This window comes from Hoplias malabaricus, chromosome 15, assembly GCF_029633855.1.
Source record: "Hoplias malabaricus isolate fHopMal1 chromosome 15, fHopMal1.hap1, whole genome shotgun sequence".
NCBI lineage: Eukaryota > Metazoa > Chordata > Actinopteri > Characiformes > Erythrinidae > Hoplias > Hoplias malabaricus.
Window position 1 is genome coordinate 16,101,388 of NC_089814.1, and position 15,354 is coordinate 16,116,741.

A 15,354-nucleotide genomic window follows, 5' to 3' on the forward strand; every position below is an offset into this window, starting at 1 on the left:
TTTCAATCTGTGCAGTAGAAAATACACTAACTGACTCTCAATGTAAACAGCGTCAAAATTATTTAAAGGGTGCCCATAAAGAGAAGGATTTTTTGAACTAAAAAGCACCGTTTAAGCATTAAAATGGATCCTTTAAGTGTGATGGGTCTATATTTAAGCACTGTCTTATGAAAGAACCTTTAAAGGACGGCCATTTTTAGACATGTATTTTTGTCTGTATTATTATTTTAAGCATTACTGGCATATTTGAGCTTCTATTTTTAGCCCAATCAATGTGCCTTATATCAGTAAAAATAGATTTAATGCTACACTGAAGCTGCTTCATTCTCTCAAACGGAGGCATTACACTTGACCTGCTAATCCTATCACTGCGGCAGAGTGTCTTGTCATTTGCATTGAGTCATGTCACTCCCTGTGGGCTCAAAGCAATGTGAATGAAGACTGTGCTACTACACTGACACATATGAACTGGAAATCTAACCTCCAGGCAAAAGCAAACTTTCAAAACAAAGCACAACAACCCACTCTCCCCTGGGAATAGCTTCTCTAGCAGCAAGTCTCTACTATTTCACTCTCCACCCACCACCCTCAGCTCCATTCATACATCATCCTCCATACAAATCAGCAGCTTTCCCCCAGCCACCGTGCTGATAGCACAAATTAACAAATGTTCTGTCATTACTTCGAGATACATATCTCTTTCTCGGGAGATAAAACAGCAGCATGTGGCTGCACAGAGCCATTATCTCCATCATTTGAAAAGATAATGGTATATTTCCATGCGTGTGCCAAAGCTGTTTTTTTTTAATCAGTCCTTCTTTTTCCAATGTCGGATAGAAGAATGTGATTTAACATATTCCAGAAGCAGTGGTGCTGGAAGAGATTGGCAGGGTGTGATTCTTGCAGGGCTGTGTGATTGTGCACACAGGGTCGAATGTGCATTGAAGTCAGAGAGCGGGAAAAACAGCTTTCGGCCCGAGGCGATCTTGCCGATGCTGCGATGTTTGCGACAGACTGGAGCAGAGGTGAGCGATCCCTCTGATCTCCAGGCTCCCCTGCGGAGATTTGAGGAAAGCGCCTGCATTGGTTGTCTCTGGCAGCACCTATTCTGTCTCTAGATACATACCCTGTTTTCAGATACAGACAGAGAAGGAAGAAGACCTTTTTGAATTTCCTGAGAGTAACATCAACATCCCAGTTGGTACAGCATGGTCAGTATCACCACTGCCCTCCACTTGGCAGACTAAGGTTTGATGCCCTGAATCCTTAATAAATATGCCAAATGCTGCATTAGCCAACTTTTGTAAAATGATTAAAACTGTAATCATATATATACACACATACACACATACACACACACATTTATGGAATTTAGCATATAAATATTTACAGTATCTGTGACCAAATGAAAGATATTATATTCTTTGGTAAGGTTAATATATATGGTATATATCTTAATGCTGGTTTCTACATTTTATGTTTGTTTATGTATCACATAATGCATCTGCAGACAGTCATTTGAAAGATTTTTATCTTAAGTTTGTATCTGAAATTCAAAACATAAATGTTAATTGTGCCGTTGTATACTTTCTGTTCTCAGAAAAAAGTTTCACTTAGAAAATCAACAACACATATCGTTTGAAAAATGATGCACAAACATTTGCACACCACTGTATACTGCACAGATTAGATATGGATCACAACCATTTATAATGCCCCAGACAGATCTGGTATTAGAGCTGACCATGACTTTGCACAAAGACTCTGCTCATCCAGTTGCTGCAGATAATAACTTTGCCCATCAATTCTCAGAAGAGTTATTACTGCCATTTTTGCTATAATATTCAAATGTAATTACATAATTACATATTTCATTTTACAATGACTTCCTCAACTAATTACATTTACATATAATTTACATTCTGTGTCTGCAGCTTAATGTCTCTACATCTGACGTTTGGTCTCGTTTCTAAGTCTAGAAACAACAAAAGCATTGCAAATGGTGGTTTTTTTTTATAATTTATAATTTTGCACCCATCCTCTACTACTAACAAACACAAGTTTTTTTTTAAGAAGGGTGAGAAATAAATATCAAATTATACCAAAGCTCTGTTATACCAAGATTCTCTGCAAATGCTAAGTAAAGGAAACTACTATGGGATTTGTGGCACTATAAATACCCTTAATTAGCAAAAGGAAAATATATAGATAACATTTTTGCAGATGCTTTTATCCAAACAAATTATTTAACCATGTTATAGACAAATGCCATTGCAGAAATCTTGTTCAGGGTCATTTGATCATGTTGTATCTGCTCAGGCTGGTACCCTTGTCTGCTGTGTGGAGAGCAACAGTATAGTACCCAGTGCAGTGTGCCAGCCACTGGTATACTCGCTTCAGCACACTATCTCAGTATATCTTAAACACTGTGTTCTTCCAGAGTACATGTCATCCAACAGACACCTCAAATATCAGACACCTGAAATCACAACATCTGATACCCAATTACATTCTGATATCAGACAGCACTCCTTATTCCTTTAGCACTCCTTTTGACATTACTCCTAAATATTGTATATTATGTCAAATATACACAATTATTCCAGGTAGGCTCTGGACCCACCACAACCCTGAATTGGAGCGGTTACAGACAATGAATGAATGGATGAGATTGTTTGCAGAATTTGAATAGGGCCAGAATATTCGTCTTATTGTTAATTTGGTAGAAATTAAGTTTATAATTCTGAGATTCAAATAGTTGTTTTTTGGATAAATGTTGTTATCGATAAAGGCAACCCTCCATTTCACATGTATTCAGCCTTGTGAACATAAAAGTCTTAAACAAAGCCTAAAACAGTGACCTACTCTAATGGCAAAGCTACAGTTCATTTTGTCAGCTTTACACCTCAAATTAGAACACCTCCATGAAGCTCTGGTTTATTCCTGTACACTCTGTGCCCTTAGTGGCACCGTGTATGCACGAGTTAGCAAACAACTCAGCGGGTGGAGCCATGCTGGGAGCCTTCATTTTAAAACAGGCACTGTGCACTGATTTTCTGAACAATTGGGCTGGCCCCAAGTATTTAGATATTCAGATATTTGTTCATTGGGTAGGTATTCAGATTCTAATTCTGATATTCGGATATTCAGTTAAACAGCCTAACATGCTAAAACAACACAATTACAACAAAGCGAGGTGACGCCACAGTTCATTTTGTCAGCTTTGTGCCTGAAATTAGAGCAAATCTAATGGTTAAATTGGTTAAATTGTGTATACTCTGTGCCCTTAGTTAACGAGCTAGTTAGCAGGTTAGCGAGCATAAATAGCAAGCAAAGCCATGTTGTGAGCCAATATTCAGTTCCAATATCCAGGTTGAAGCTCCGAGGCACTAAAAATGGTATTCGGGAATCAGTAAAGTCTGTATTTTACTTCTATTGTAGTGGTCCACAAACTTGAGTCAATTAATCAGTTTTCAAAATCTTAAACAGGGTGTTGCTAGTAGCTAGTTAGTTATGATTAATGAGCATTTGTTTTTACTGTAGAGTAACAAAAAACAAACCCTGTAGGTTGCTAGATTTTTGGGTTTTGGAGGATACAAAATTGGCTTAGTATATAGTCTACAAACCCAAATTTAAAAAATACATAAATAAAACTAGTGTTATTATAAACAGAAAGCTGTAAACAATTCAGTTTAATCAACAAACACACAAGTGTCAGTGTCACACAGCTGCAGGGAACCCATGTTTTTCTATTCAAACCCCGCCTTAGGTCTCTGTCTGTGAGGAGGTTTTGTGTGTCCTCCCTGTGTCTGCATAAGGGGGGAGAGGTCCAGTTTCCTATAACAATCCAAAGGCACATGCTGCTTGGTGTACTGATTATTCAAAAGTGTGCATAAGTCTGACTGAGTGTGTGTGTGAGGCCCTGTGATGGACTGGCACTGGCAATCTTCATTCTAGTTCATCCCAAAGGTGTTTGATTGGGTTGAGACCAGCACTCTGTTGAAGTTGTTATAAACCAAAATAAAACAATCATGCCTTTATGGACTTTTCTTTGTGCACTGGGACACAGTCATGCTAGAACAGTTTTCACGACCTTCCCAAACAGTTGCTACAAAGCTGGAACCATTAATATTTCCCTTCACTGGAACTAAGGGCCACAGGCCACAAAAATGTACACAGTGCAGTCAGGTGGGTAAGGTTTTCCTGGTATTTGCCAAATGCAGACACATCCACCAGACTACCAGATGGAGAAACATGATTAATCACTCCACAGAACACATTTCCACTGCTCCAGAGTCTAGTGGCAACATGATTTACACCACTGAAGCTGAGAAGCTATTATCTTGTCTTTGTACTGTTTTCATTTAAAGACAGGTTAAAGTAGAGTTACAAATTACTGCTTTCTGTTTTAATTGCATTTTACCAACTGTCCCAACTTTTTTTAATTTTGTACATAGTCTACAAAATGAATTTGTTCCACATCACATATCATTCAAACAGAACCATTACCAATTAAATGTGTGTCCCTTGCGGCCATAAGGGCTTCTTTCTAAGCAACTGTGCCACTTAGTGTTGATGTGTTACTAAAGCTAACCCATCTTATTCATCACATGATATCAGTGAGAGACAAAGGTCACCAAGTCCCTCAGAGACATACATCATGAGATAAACATGTGTGATCTTTCTCACTCTGAATCTCCAGCTGCCTTCATGATCCCCTCAGGACATGTTCTTATTCCTAGTGGCCAACTGCATTAGGCTAATGAGATCCCTGTCATACGCAATCAACAATGAACCACCCCAAGCCAACCTACACTGCAAGAGCCAAACACAGCCCTCACTGGCTGACAGGGTTTTATTTTGAAATCCTCTGAGGGCTGCAAGTTCTTGCTAAAGGCCATGCAGCTGATCCAAGAGTGACAATATCAGATTATGACCCATAGCTGAGGACAAGAGAGAAGGCCCCTCATCCAGGATACCCCTTTACATCAAGACACATTCTCTCTCTGAAGCATTCTGCCACTTGTCAAGTATACCTTTGCAGATAGTGAGCAGGTAACACCCGCTCAGTACCCCTTAGAACAGCCATATAATCCACAGGGAGGACCCACAAAGCGCTGTTTGTTCTGCGTGTTGGTCTGACGTAAGCTTACTCAATGGGCCTTTTTGGAGCCTTGCTGATTGACATGCTATGGACATCTGGCTTGGCTGCCTGTCTGGGTGATAAAGGGACTAATATGTGTAGAAACAAGGGCAGAGTGGGCCAAATCAGATGAATGCCCTGCACAGGCTGTCATAAAGCCTTATGCCACTGCAGGTGCCCTGTCTGTTTGGCCCCGGATATCTTTTCAATGACTCACATCAGAAAGATGAACCCAAATCACAATGAACAATAATGGTTTGTTGGTAGATAATAAAATGATAAGTTCTACTGATGTTTGAAAAGTTCCATTGGAAAAAGAACAAGAAAAACAACTTCACCACTTTTTAAGTAGGGATGCAACTATTTATGGACATAGCATTGTTGGATTTAACATTGTTGACTAATTCTATTAAATCCCTTTTTACAGAGGCTCCCTCAGATAAAAATTAACTGATAGTATCAAATGTTCTCATCACCCAGTCCACAACACCAACTCCCATTTTTCAGTACTAATCTGACCACCTGCACACCAGTTTTCAACCGTCTACACTCAAACCTTCTTTGGAAACACCAAACCAAACACACACTGTTGTGTCCTGACTGTTTACACCCGGAGCACAGTGTCCTTTAAAACTCTGCCATTAAAAACTGCTGTAAACCTATAAGGTTCTGTTTTTGAAAATCACTTACAGTTTCAGGAGAGGAGCTGTAGCAGTGAAAAGCTTTTAAAATGTCGGTAGATCTCAACACGCCACAGTGAAGATATCTACCTGTAGAAAATGCTGTTGAAATCTGCAGTTTTAGCTGTTTTATTTAATTGTCAATGACAAACAAGATATCTCCTGCTAAAAGAGCACATTCTAACCATAATTACAAACTCGCAACCCCATTCCACCTTAAATGTTTTTCTTTCATTTTAATAATTGACTAATCTACAAGTGAAAAAATAATCAACAGATTTTTCAACTACCAAAAAAATTGCAACTCTAAATTTCAACAGTGTTATTCGCCTGAAATGTTCTTAGCAGCCCTGAAGGGGAAGCTTCATAGTACATAGTACACATGACTGACTGTAAGCAGTGTCCACACACTTATAGATAAGTATGATATAGTATGGAAATTATTCTACACATACATGCACATAAACATGCCCAATGCCAAACTTTGGCAACAGATTTAGTACTAGGCCCTGGATCAGTGGATCTGTGTTTTCTAGAAAGGTGAAGCTGCATCCAATTCTGAATTAGTAAGTGTGGCATTTGTGATCCAAATTAACATCACTTACAGCAATATTCCTTTAGTATTAAGCATCCCTATTAATACCCTTGTGTTCAGAAGAAATGTTGGGTGAGCAAGTGTTTAAATATTCTGGCCATATAGTATTATTTACACCCATTTCTGTTACATAGTGGCTGTTTTCCAAAATGAATAAGTCAGCAGAATTAATGGACCAAAATACAAACGCATCATTTGTCCATGCATAGTTCCCAATTTTCAGGCCGATAAAAGATTGGCTCAGTTTAGGTGTACCCACTGTAACAAAAGGCAGAGTCATCCTCCGGCCAGGAAAGCACATGGATGAGATATGACTTGACAGAATTCTTAACAAAACGAGTACTTTTTAAATGTCACAAGGAAATGTTAAGTGTGAGACGAGTTACACAAGAAGTCATATCGCAACTGTAGCACACAGCTATAAAATAGCAATGTGATATTAGGAGTAGCTCTAATTAACAGCTTTCAGCAATTGCGGTTTTTCTGTATCTTGTGAGACTTGACAATTCCTGAGGGTCTCCAGGGGCTGTAGCTTCAATGATCTGTGAGACAGTATCGTGTTGAAGGTGAAAATTATCGCTCCAACTGTAGCAGACAATCCACTCAGAACAAAGGGCACCTTCCTTTAGTACTATGTTGCTGTTTTCGCACTCAGTGAAATATACCTCCACTGGTTATATTTTTGGGCTTTGCGTCACATGCAAAGATATTCTGGAGGCAGGAGCTTGAGCGAAATGAACTTAATTTAATTTAGAGACATTCTTGTCAGAGGAGACAGTGTAACCATGATTCATAAGAAACCAAACAAAGTTAGGTTTTTCCCAAGGCAGACAGAAATACCATTATTACTGTCTCAATAAAGATTTGAACCTTAATCTCCAGTGTACACTATACAATGCTACACTGTTACTCACTATGCTGTCCAATGGACTTTTACATTCAGTTTGTTTTAGCCTTGCTTTTATTTTTCACAATAATACAAATTTTATTTAGCCAGGTATTAGCCTCATTTAATGTCATTTGTTGGGATAGTCACATTACGCAATGTGAAAATGTGTTACAAAGACCATCCGTGCTCTTCTGATGGGATTTCCAGACCTAAGGTGATGCTAGCTTGCATGTTAGCTTTTGTTTTTGAAGGAAAATCTCCTCAGGCAGGGGTACAGCAGTACAGAGACAGCACGCAAGAGCAATTCAACTTGTGAAACCAAACCATCACACTAGCTCTATTACCAAATCCAGACAAAGCAGAGCCATATTAAAGACAATTATAACTGCCAGTGAAGAGGGTACTTGAGCAGAAAGGGCATTTGTGCCACTCAAACAGTCCTTCCCTGGCACACATGGGCCACAACCACACTTGCCATGAAAGCCGTGTTATACAGAACGTGGTGTCCAGCAGCTCCTTCATTTCTGAATCACTCCCAGACTTTTCCAAATGTTTCTCCAGTTTTTCGTTCATTGATTTTTATGCTTCCTTGTTGCTTCACTGAAGTAATCTTAACGCACCCAGCATGATATATCAAATGCAAAAATATATTAGCATATGTCCTACAAATCTCTATATTTATTTTTCTACACATAAAAGTCCTTTGGTTATTTTCTCATTAATTAAAACAAGTACTTATCTGAAATAAACAGTGCCAAATACTAATATATTTATTTTTGGGAGTGTGAGTGTGATTGGAGGAGTCCTAGCTAGAGGTGGAATTGATAATTACTAAAATTAGGAAGATTTTTTTGGGTGAGAGGACATATGTGAGAAACAACCTCTGATACTGCCTCCTTTCTTAGTCATAGGAGCTCTGAATCTGTTGCATATTTCAAGGTATACTATGCCCCATGATCTATAACAAAAAATTGTAAAAATGAAAATAAAAATACACAATGCCTTTTTGAAAATAATACTACAACTGAGAACCATACAATTAATGCAACAACACTAGTATCCCATTATTAAACACACTGTCCTTTTCTATCATCAGAATATGCTATACTCTCCTTGATATGGTAATTCTGATCACTTCTCAGCTCCCCGCCTCACTCCCCCTGAGAGCACCTGTCCTACTCCAGTTAAATATTGCCAATCCCCTCCCTGCATAAATGGATTTTTAACAACTGCACTCCCCTTCTACTTCTGCCAGGCGGGAGAGGAGGTAGAGGAGCGCTGCCGCATATGTACACGTCTTAACTTCGGAAAATAATCACTTTAGCTATGATGCAATGAATAATAGATTAAATGAACGTGGCAGAGCCAGGCTGCGCTGAACGATTAGTGGAGCTCCTCAGAGACACGGCCACTTAGGCAGCCCTCTCAGGCAACTGTCACAGCAAACCTGCACGCTGCATGTGTTAGCATAAGCAGTACCCTTCATGTATTTATACCCCTGCTTGCTCTGTGACACATATCAGGTCATTTTAGACATTGCCAAGGCCTCATCTCAGCTGGAAGACACATGCTCGACCAAAGATTTTTATGATAATACAGACAGTGACGAGGCTGATTTCTGACACTGTGGCTGCCACACGAACAAGAAATGTAGGTTGTGCATGTGCAAATTTGATAAGGTTTTAATTGGCATGACCACAGAGAATGCTACTTAATATTCACATCTTGGTGTAACATAAATTTGTGCGTTGGCCGGCACATTGGTTATGTATGAACGTGTTGCTTTTCTTTTAATCATCTTCAATGACAGATTATGATAATGCGTATCTTCACTACAGGGCACTGTGACTAATACCCTTCATTTGCATATCTGTATCTATTTAATAGTTAATCTTTTGCTAAGGAACCAAGTTCAGGAAGGACAGCAACCAATGAGCACATCATGCCCACACAAACAAAGTGAAATGAGCATGAAATTACTAGGTTTAACAGCCGTTTATTTTACTGCACCAGCCACTATACTGTGTGGATGACATTTTCAGGGCATGAATTGGCATTTCCCAAGCACTTACAATAGAATGCATAATAGAGCACAGCAAGTTCTCTTGGTAAACAGCATTTTTGTCTAGCACTGATATATGAAACTGGAAGACTAGCTTCAAAGCACCTAAGCACAAAGACAACAGCACAAAGTAAATAAAACAGAGAATCTCGTCTTCAACTGCATGCTAAAAGTGGTGAGCTAGTTATAGATGACAAACATATTTTTTGTCAAGTCTGTGTGCTTGTTTCTCAGCAGAACAAACAGATAAATATTTGCAGCTATGGCAGATAAGTTCAGCGAACTAGACGAACCTCCTTTCTAATCATGCTTCTGAAAGCCCTTTTTTATTTTTCTCCTCTTTCTGATAGCTCTCAGTCTCCCTGGACTGGCCTGATAGCTACTGGCACAGCATATAAAACAGAGTAACTATTATCAGGGGCAAAATTTCATTTTGATGGGCTTTAAAGACCACTGTTCTGCCTTTTTTAATCATACTTCATAACCGAAGCTGAACGTTATCAATTTTATACTCAAAATGCAAATTTCATATTATAAATATGTGCAATTATAATTCCAGCCTACATTGTTAAATTCAAAATATCTTGAGTTTATATTGTTGAATATAATGAGCAATAGTTATAATACATTTTTGTGGGGGTATTTTCCATTTGATGTCTATTCTACATGTTCATTTAATGGAGCTGCTGGGATGCAAGACGGTCAGGTAAATGTGACAATAAAGTCTGTTATGAATCTTCAAGGTTTTTTTTTAAAGGGATTGGTCATTTAACTCATTGTTTAATTTGAAATTACCACACCGACAGGAAACACTGCCCTTAAATCTACTTTCCAAAAATGTATTTTCAATTTCAATTCTATTTTCTAGTGACAGAATGCACCACAAGTGTTTACAAAAATGCCTACTGCCAGGTGCCACTTCTTCAAAGAAGACAATCTTCTTGGAGATATGCTTTTCAATCATGGTTCTCTTTTAAATATGCTTTTTATATAAGAAACTGAACGAATTGCATCAAATTAGATCTCTAACAACTGCTTTAGTGTGATGGTGTGCTGAGCTGGCATCATAGAAGCTGTTCCACTAACTGAACTTTGTTAATATGAAATGCAATCTTAAAGAAAATATGTTTCTTATTTGCCAAAATGTGTGACTAATTATGTAACCTAATGTCAGATAATGACAGGGCAAGGCAGACCATCATGTATGCTTCCAATTTTAGTAATTATATTTCCAACAGTGTTCTCCCCGTGTCCACGCGGGTTTCCTCCGGGTGCTCCGGTGTCCTCCCACGGTCTCCTCTAAGTGCACAAAATCTGCGCTATGCTATGGAAACCATGTTCTGTCAAGATACCCCACTGAGAAGACTCGGAAAAAGCCATGGAGGTAATTAGCTCCATATAATTGCTTTCACACTTCACACATACAGATGCTTACTCTGCTTTGAAGCTTACTTTCTCTCCCTCCCAACACAATTCAAATTCACACCTCACAAGATCACCCTCTGGATCAATCACACACAAACATCTCCCCAGCCCCAAAAGATAATTTTGTTTAGTTTCCTATAGCCCAGCAGGCAACAGAGAAGCTCAATCATCTGAGGGCATACTCAGTGTGTGAATCAAATAAAGCATGAAGAACTTCACTGCCTATAAAGCCCAAAGCATTCAAAACCAAAACAGTGTGTTTTTTGTGCCATACCTGTGGTTCTATTGTTTACTGGTCCTGGAGGAATTATGGTGTGTTTTACTGTGTACTTGTGCATAGCTGAAATGACAATAAACACTCTCTTGACTTGACTAGTATGTATTTGTTCTACCCATGCTCTCTTTTTTATAAACGGCCCACGTCTTGTTGGAAGTTTTAATATGTGATAATGGTCCAAGAAACGAAACGCTATGTTGAATGTGTCCTTTTATTATGATATTACATTGGTTTCCATGTCACTGTAGCACGCTTTTCTGCAACACGGCCAAATCACTACACTTCCAACAGAAAATATTTTTTCCTTTATAAATGTGGATTTGTAAGTATTTTACTGCATAGTCAGCGAAAAGACCTGTACATTACTCCTGCTACAGTTATTTACTTTAACGGGTTTCAATCCAGACTTCTGTGGTGGTATTGTTCAGATCCTTCCATACTGGTACACTACCTCTAGTAGTGACTCAAAAGACAGTGTGCAGTAATCTCTCAGTAGGTTGTGTTTAAGTTTGTCCAAAATCAGCCATCTGTAATCTGTACCATCTGTAAGCAGGACATGAATGTGACAATATGTTACTCTTCGGACATATCATTTTGGCGGTTTTTGTTCTGGGCCATTTTAGAAAAATGTTAGATCACAGTTATTGCATGTTGAACACACTGATCCCTAGTGGCTAGGAAAGCTTTTGGTGGTAACTCAAGTGATAATTTTTTTAAACATGAATGTTGCAAAGATGTGAGCTTTTTTTATCCACAAATGCACAATAATAAATATTTAATTTTTGTTAATGTTAAGTTTTTACTTAATGCATTTGTGTTTTTGTTAAATGCAGTCATGTTCCTGGCATTTGTTTGTTTTGTTAATCCTGCTGTCATTTCACTCTTTTGGCCACCATATGGTACAGAACGATCCAGAGTGCCAGCATTGGAATGCTGCTGTCTGTTGGGGAACTGGGCTTACAACAGAAATGAGACCATTCTCCGATTGCGCATCTACCAGACACAGACAGATAGACCATTCTAAATACAACACACGCATCCTAAACTCACCTCATTCATTCTTACAGATGTCATATATATGTCTGTATATCTGAATCATCATAAATCCTCCTTGATCATGGGGCCTCTTACACTGCATGGATGGGGGTCGTACACTACTCAGTCAGTCTCTGGCTGGAGCTGAAATATATAATGCCAGTTTCCTGAGTCAACCTCAGACATCAAACAAGAAGCTGTCGCTGAGTGACACTGCCAGCCGAGTCCTGGGTGAGGATGTTGTCATCATCCTGGCTGTCAGGAGCTGCTAATATCAGCGGGATTCGGAACGCACCAACGCACCTCTCGCCTTCACGCTCCACAAACACCATCCCTTTTGATGTAAAAAGATTCTTCATGTTAAGCAAATCACGCTGTAATCTTCCCAACAATACGACAGCGGAAGCCTCTAATGTCTTTTTCAGAGATCAGAGGGATATCTGATTTGTTTGGTCTGATAAGTGAGTGTGCTTAAAGATTCAAAGATAGCAGCTTCCTCACATTCCTCTGCATTTATACATATTAAGTGAGGATTGGACAACTGGCACTGAAATTTGAAAAACGGTATACCTCTGCTGCATATGTAATCACAAAAATATCCACTGTAGTCCAAATCTAAAACAACAATCTTCCTTTTAGTTAATTGCAAGCCGTCCATTACCACTTCAACATATTATACCCAGCAATAGAGCTAGAATAACTATTGACCAGGCATCTCCATCACTGATGTCCACTTTGGTGATTTTCCTATTCAGGCATACCTCCTAAACCAGGTATCTGAGCCATGAAACCTCCTGACTGATCCTGTAGGTCCACTTAAGTTAAATTCATAACTATGACATTTCATTTCTTAATTATTTCTCAGAAGCCTCCCCATGCTTATGCCCCTCATGTAACAGCACCGCCTTTTCGAGTCAGCCAGTCTTCTAGACTTACATGCGTATGTCATGGCGAAGCTGCTGCCCGTGTCCACCATGTCCACCTGTGGTACCAGTTTGGGCACCTCCTGGTGCTGAGAGAGTGCAAACCGGAACACTTCATACTCGTGGGAGTCGGTTGGGAACAGACCCCCTGTGGAGAGAAAAATGGAAAAAATGAGTTGTTCAGCAGAAAGCAAACATAAACAGACTGTCTAAAGCCGATCTGAAGAACTATATCTTACAACACTGTAGCTACATAAGCTAAATATGGCTTGGCACCAGAAATGAGGGTAATTCAAGGATATAATACAATTTTGGGCTGGCTTCTCTTTGATTATGTTATTAGAAATTGAGAAGTCTAAGAATTTACTGAAATCCTAATTTGTGAGGGTTTGGCTACAATGCAGCCAAATGGCTCTTATTAGTGGTGCTTTACACAAGTAATATATTATGGTTTATCCTTGGGAGATTTGAATATTTGCTTTCATAAATCGGTGTATGCCCATGATTCTAAATCTGTCTAGTAAAGTTTGAACGATATCCACAGCATACAGTATGCTAATGAAAGACAATGCTAACTACATCATATTGCACCATTGCAGCTTTAGCGGTGATTACGCTAAAGTTTGGGGCTTTGTTTGTTATGTAAATTAATAGTCGTCATACTACCACAGTCCTTAAAAGTTATCTGCAAGCCATAGACCTACATAGACCTATGTAAAGAGTTAAAAGTAATGTCGACAGTAACTGTGTGTGAATAAAATACTAATGTTATGAAATGCAAATTCATAATAGATTTCGCTAAATGTGTATACGTTGCAGGTTCGTTGTTTACGTCCACAGAACTGGCATGGAAGCTGAATAAAACCTGATTCGTATTTCAAGCATAAATACTATAAAGAGGTGAGTTTTGCAGGTGTAAATGGGATGTGTATCCATAAAATTACGAACAATTCAATTCAAATACGAACATTTTATTTATTTTGACAAAAATATGGACTCCGCAGCAACACAAGCAGTCCTTTGTAGAGCAGGAGACAACAACAAACCACATAAGTGTTAAGAGCGTTCACCGAGGTCGAACTCAAAATCCCTACTGTCATGTCCACTCCGCGCTGGGAAACTTCTGAAGCGCGCGAGCAGACCGGATATCTTCACGCAGGTGCTGCGCGCGCTCGCGCCCACCTCGTGCACTCACCTATGTTGATGTTGCTCGGGAAACTGGAACTGGAGCTGAGCCCGAGCAGCCCGCTGAAGAAGAAGAGGAGGAGAAGGAGGATGAAGAGCACCGAGCTTCGCGGCATATTTGCTCGTGCATCGGCGGCGCAGAAGCAGCCCGAGTGCGCGCATGAATCCCGCCGACCATCCGCCAAGCGAGCGCGCGAGAGAGAAAGCGACGAGCTGGAGCTCCCTGCGCGCCTCTCTCTCTCTCTCTCTCTCTCTCTCTCTCTCTCTCTCTCTCTCTCTCGCTCACTCACACACACACACAGACAACGCGCGGAAATTCGCTCGCTCCAGGGGCACGGACAGAGTGGAAAATGTGCGAGCAACAGAACCCAAACGCCACCACGCGCGCTCCTGTAGCACAGACAGATACTGGGAATGGATAGCTGCGAGGCGAGTGGCGCAATTTATCAGAACAGACTGTACCATTCACACAGACCGACCGTAAACACAAGAAACAGGCTTTAACAGTTAAGCCTAAGCTTAAGCATATATATATATACAATATATACAACAAAATAATAATAAAAATAATTAATCAATTAATTAAAATCGCACAATATACAATATTACTTGCAGTAATGGACTGCTACAAGTAGCTGCAATGTCCTTAAATGATCAGCACTGATAGTAATATCACATATTACATAGTCGTGAAATCAGAACTGCATTGCATAGTAACAGGAGTAGCTGTAGTAGTAGCACTTGCAGCAATGGTAGCAGTAGGTGAAGCAGTAAGTAGTATTTATAACATTAAATATACTAGTAGGAGCCGTATGACAAATAGCCTGTATCTGTAGTGATAGTGTAAGCAAGAGATAGGAAATAGGAGTAGCAACAGAATTAGAAGCAGCAGTAAAAATAGTTGTGTACTACTAAAAGTTTAAATATAGCATTACAGTTGTAATACTACTAGTAGTAGTAATGTAACAGTATTCATTCATTCATTCATTCATTATCTGTAACCGCTTATCCAATTCAGGGTCGCGGTGGGTCCAGAGCCTACCTGTTTTCATTGGGTGCAAGGCAGGAACACACTCACACATTCACACCTACGGACTCTTTTGAGTCGCCAATCCACCTACCAACGTGTGTTTTTTGGAC

The 15,354-nt window shown here is 39.5% G+C and overlaps 1 protein-coding gene across 6 annotated transcripts in view; it reads right to left on the reverse strand.

The window, feature by feature from the left end:
• gria1b (glutamate receptor, ionotropic, AMPA 1b) overlaps positions 1-14,609 on the reverse strand; it is an 88,426-nt gene extending 73,817 nt beyond the window's left edge. For all 6 annotated transcript variants that reach the window (XR_010795432.1, XR_010795431.1, XM_066645125.1 and 3 more), the window contains exons 1-2: positions 14,225-14,609; positions 13,043-13,177 (exon numbers count right to left, since the gene is read on the reverse strand). Coding sequence is in view for 4 of the 6 variants with exons in the window: in XM_066645125.1 (XP_066501222.1) it covers positions 13,043-13,177; positions 14,225-14,330 (241 nt within the window). In the remaining 2 variants the exon portion in view is untranslated. The remainder of the gene's footprint in view (positions 1-13,042; positions 13,178-14,224) is intronic.
• Between the last annotated feature and the right edge of the window lie 745 nt (positions 14,610-15,354).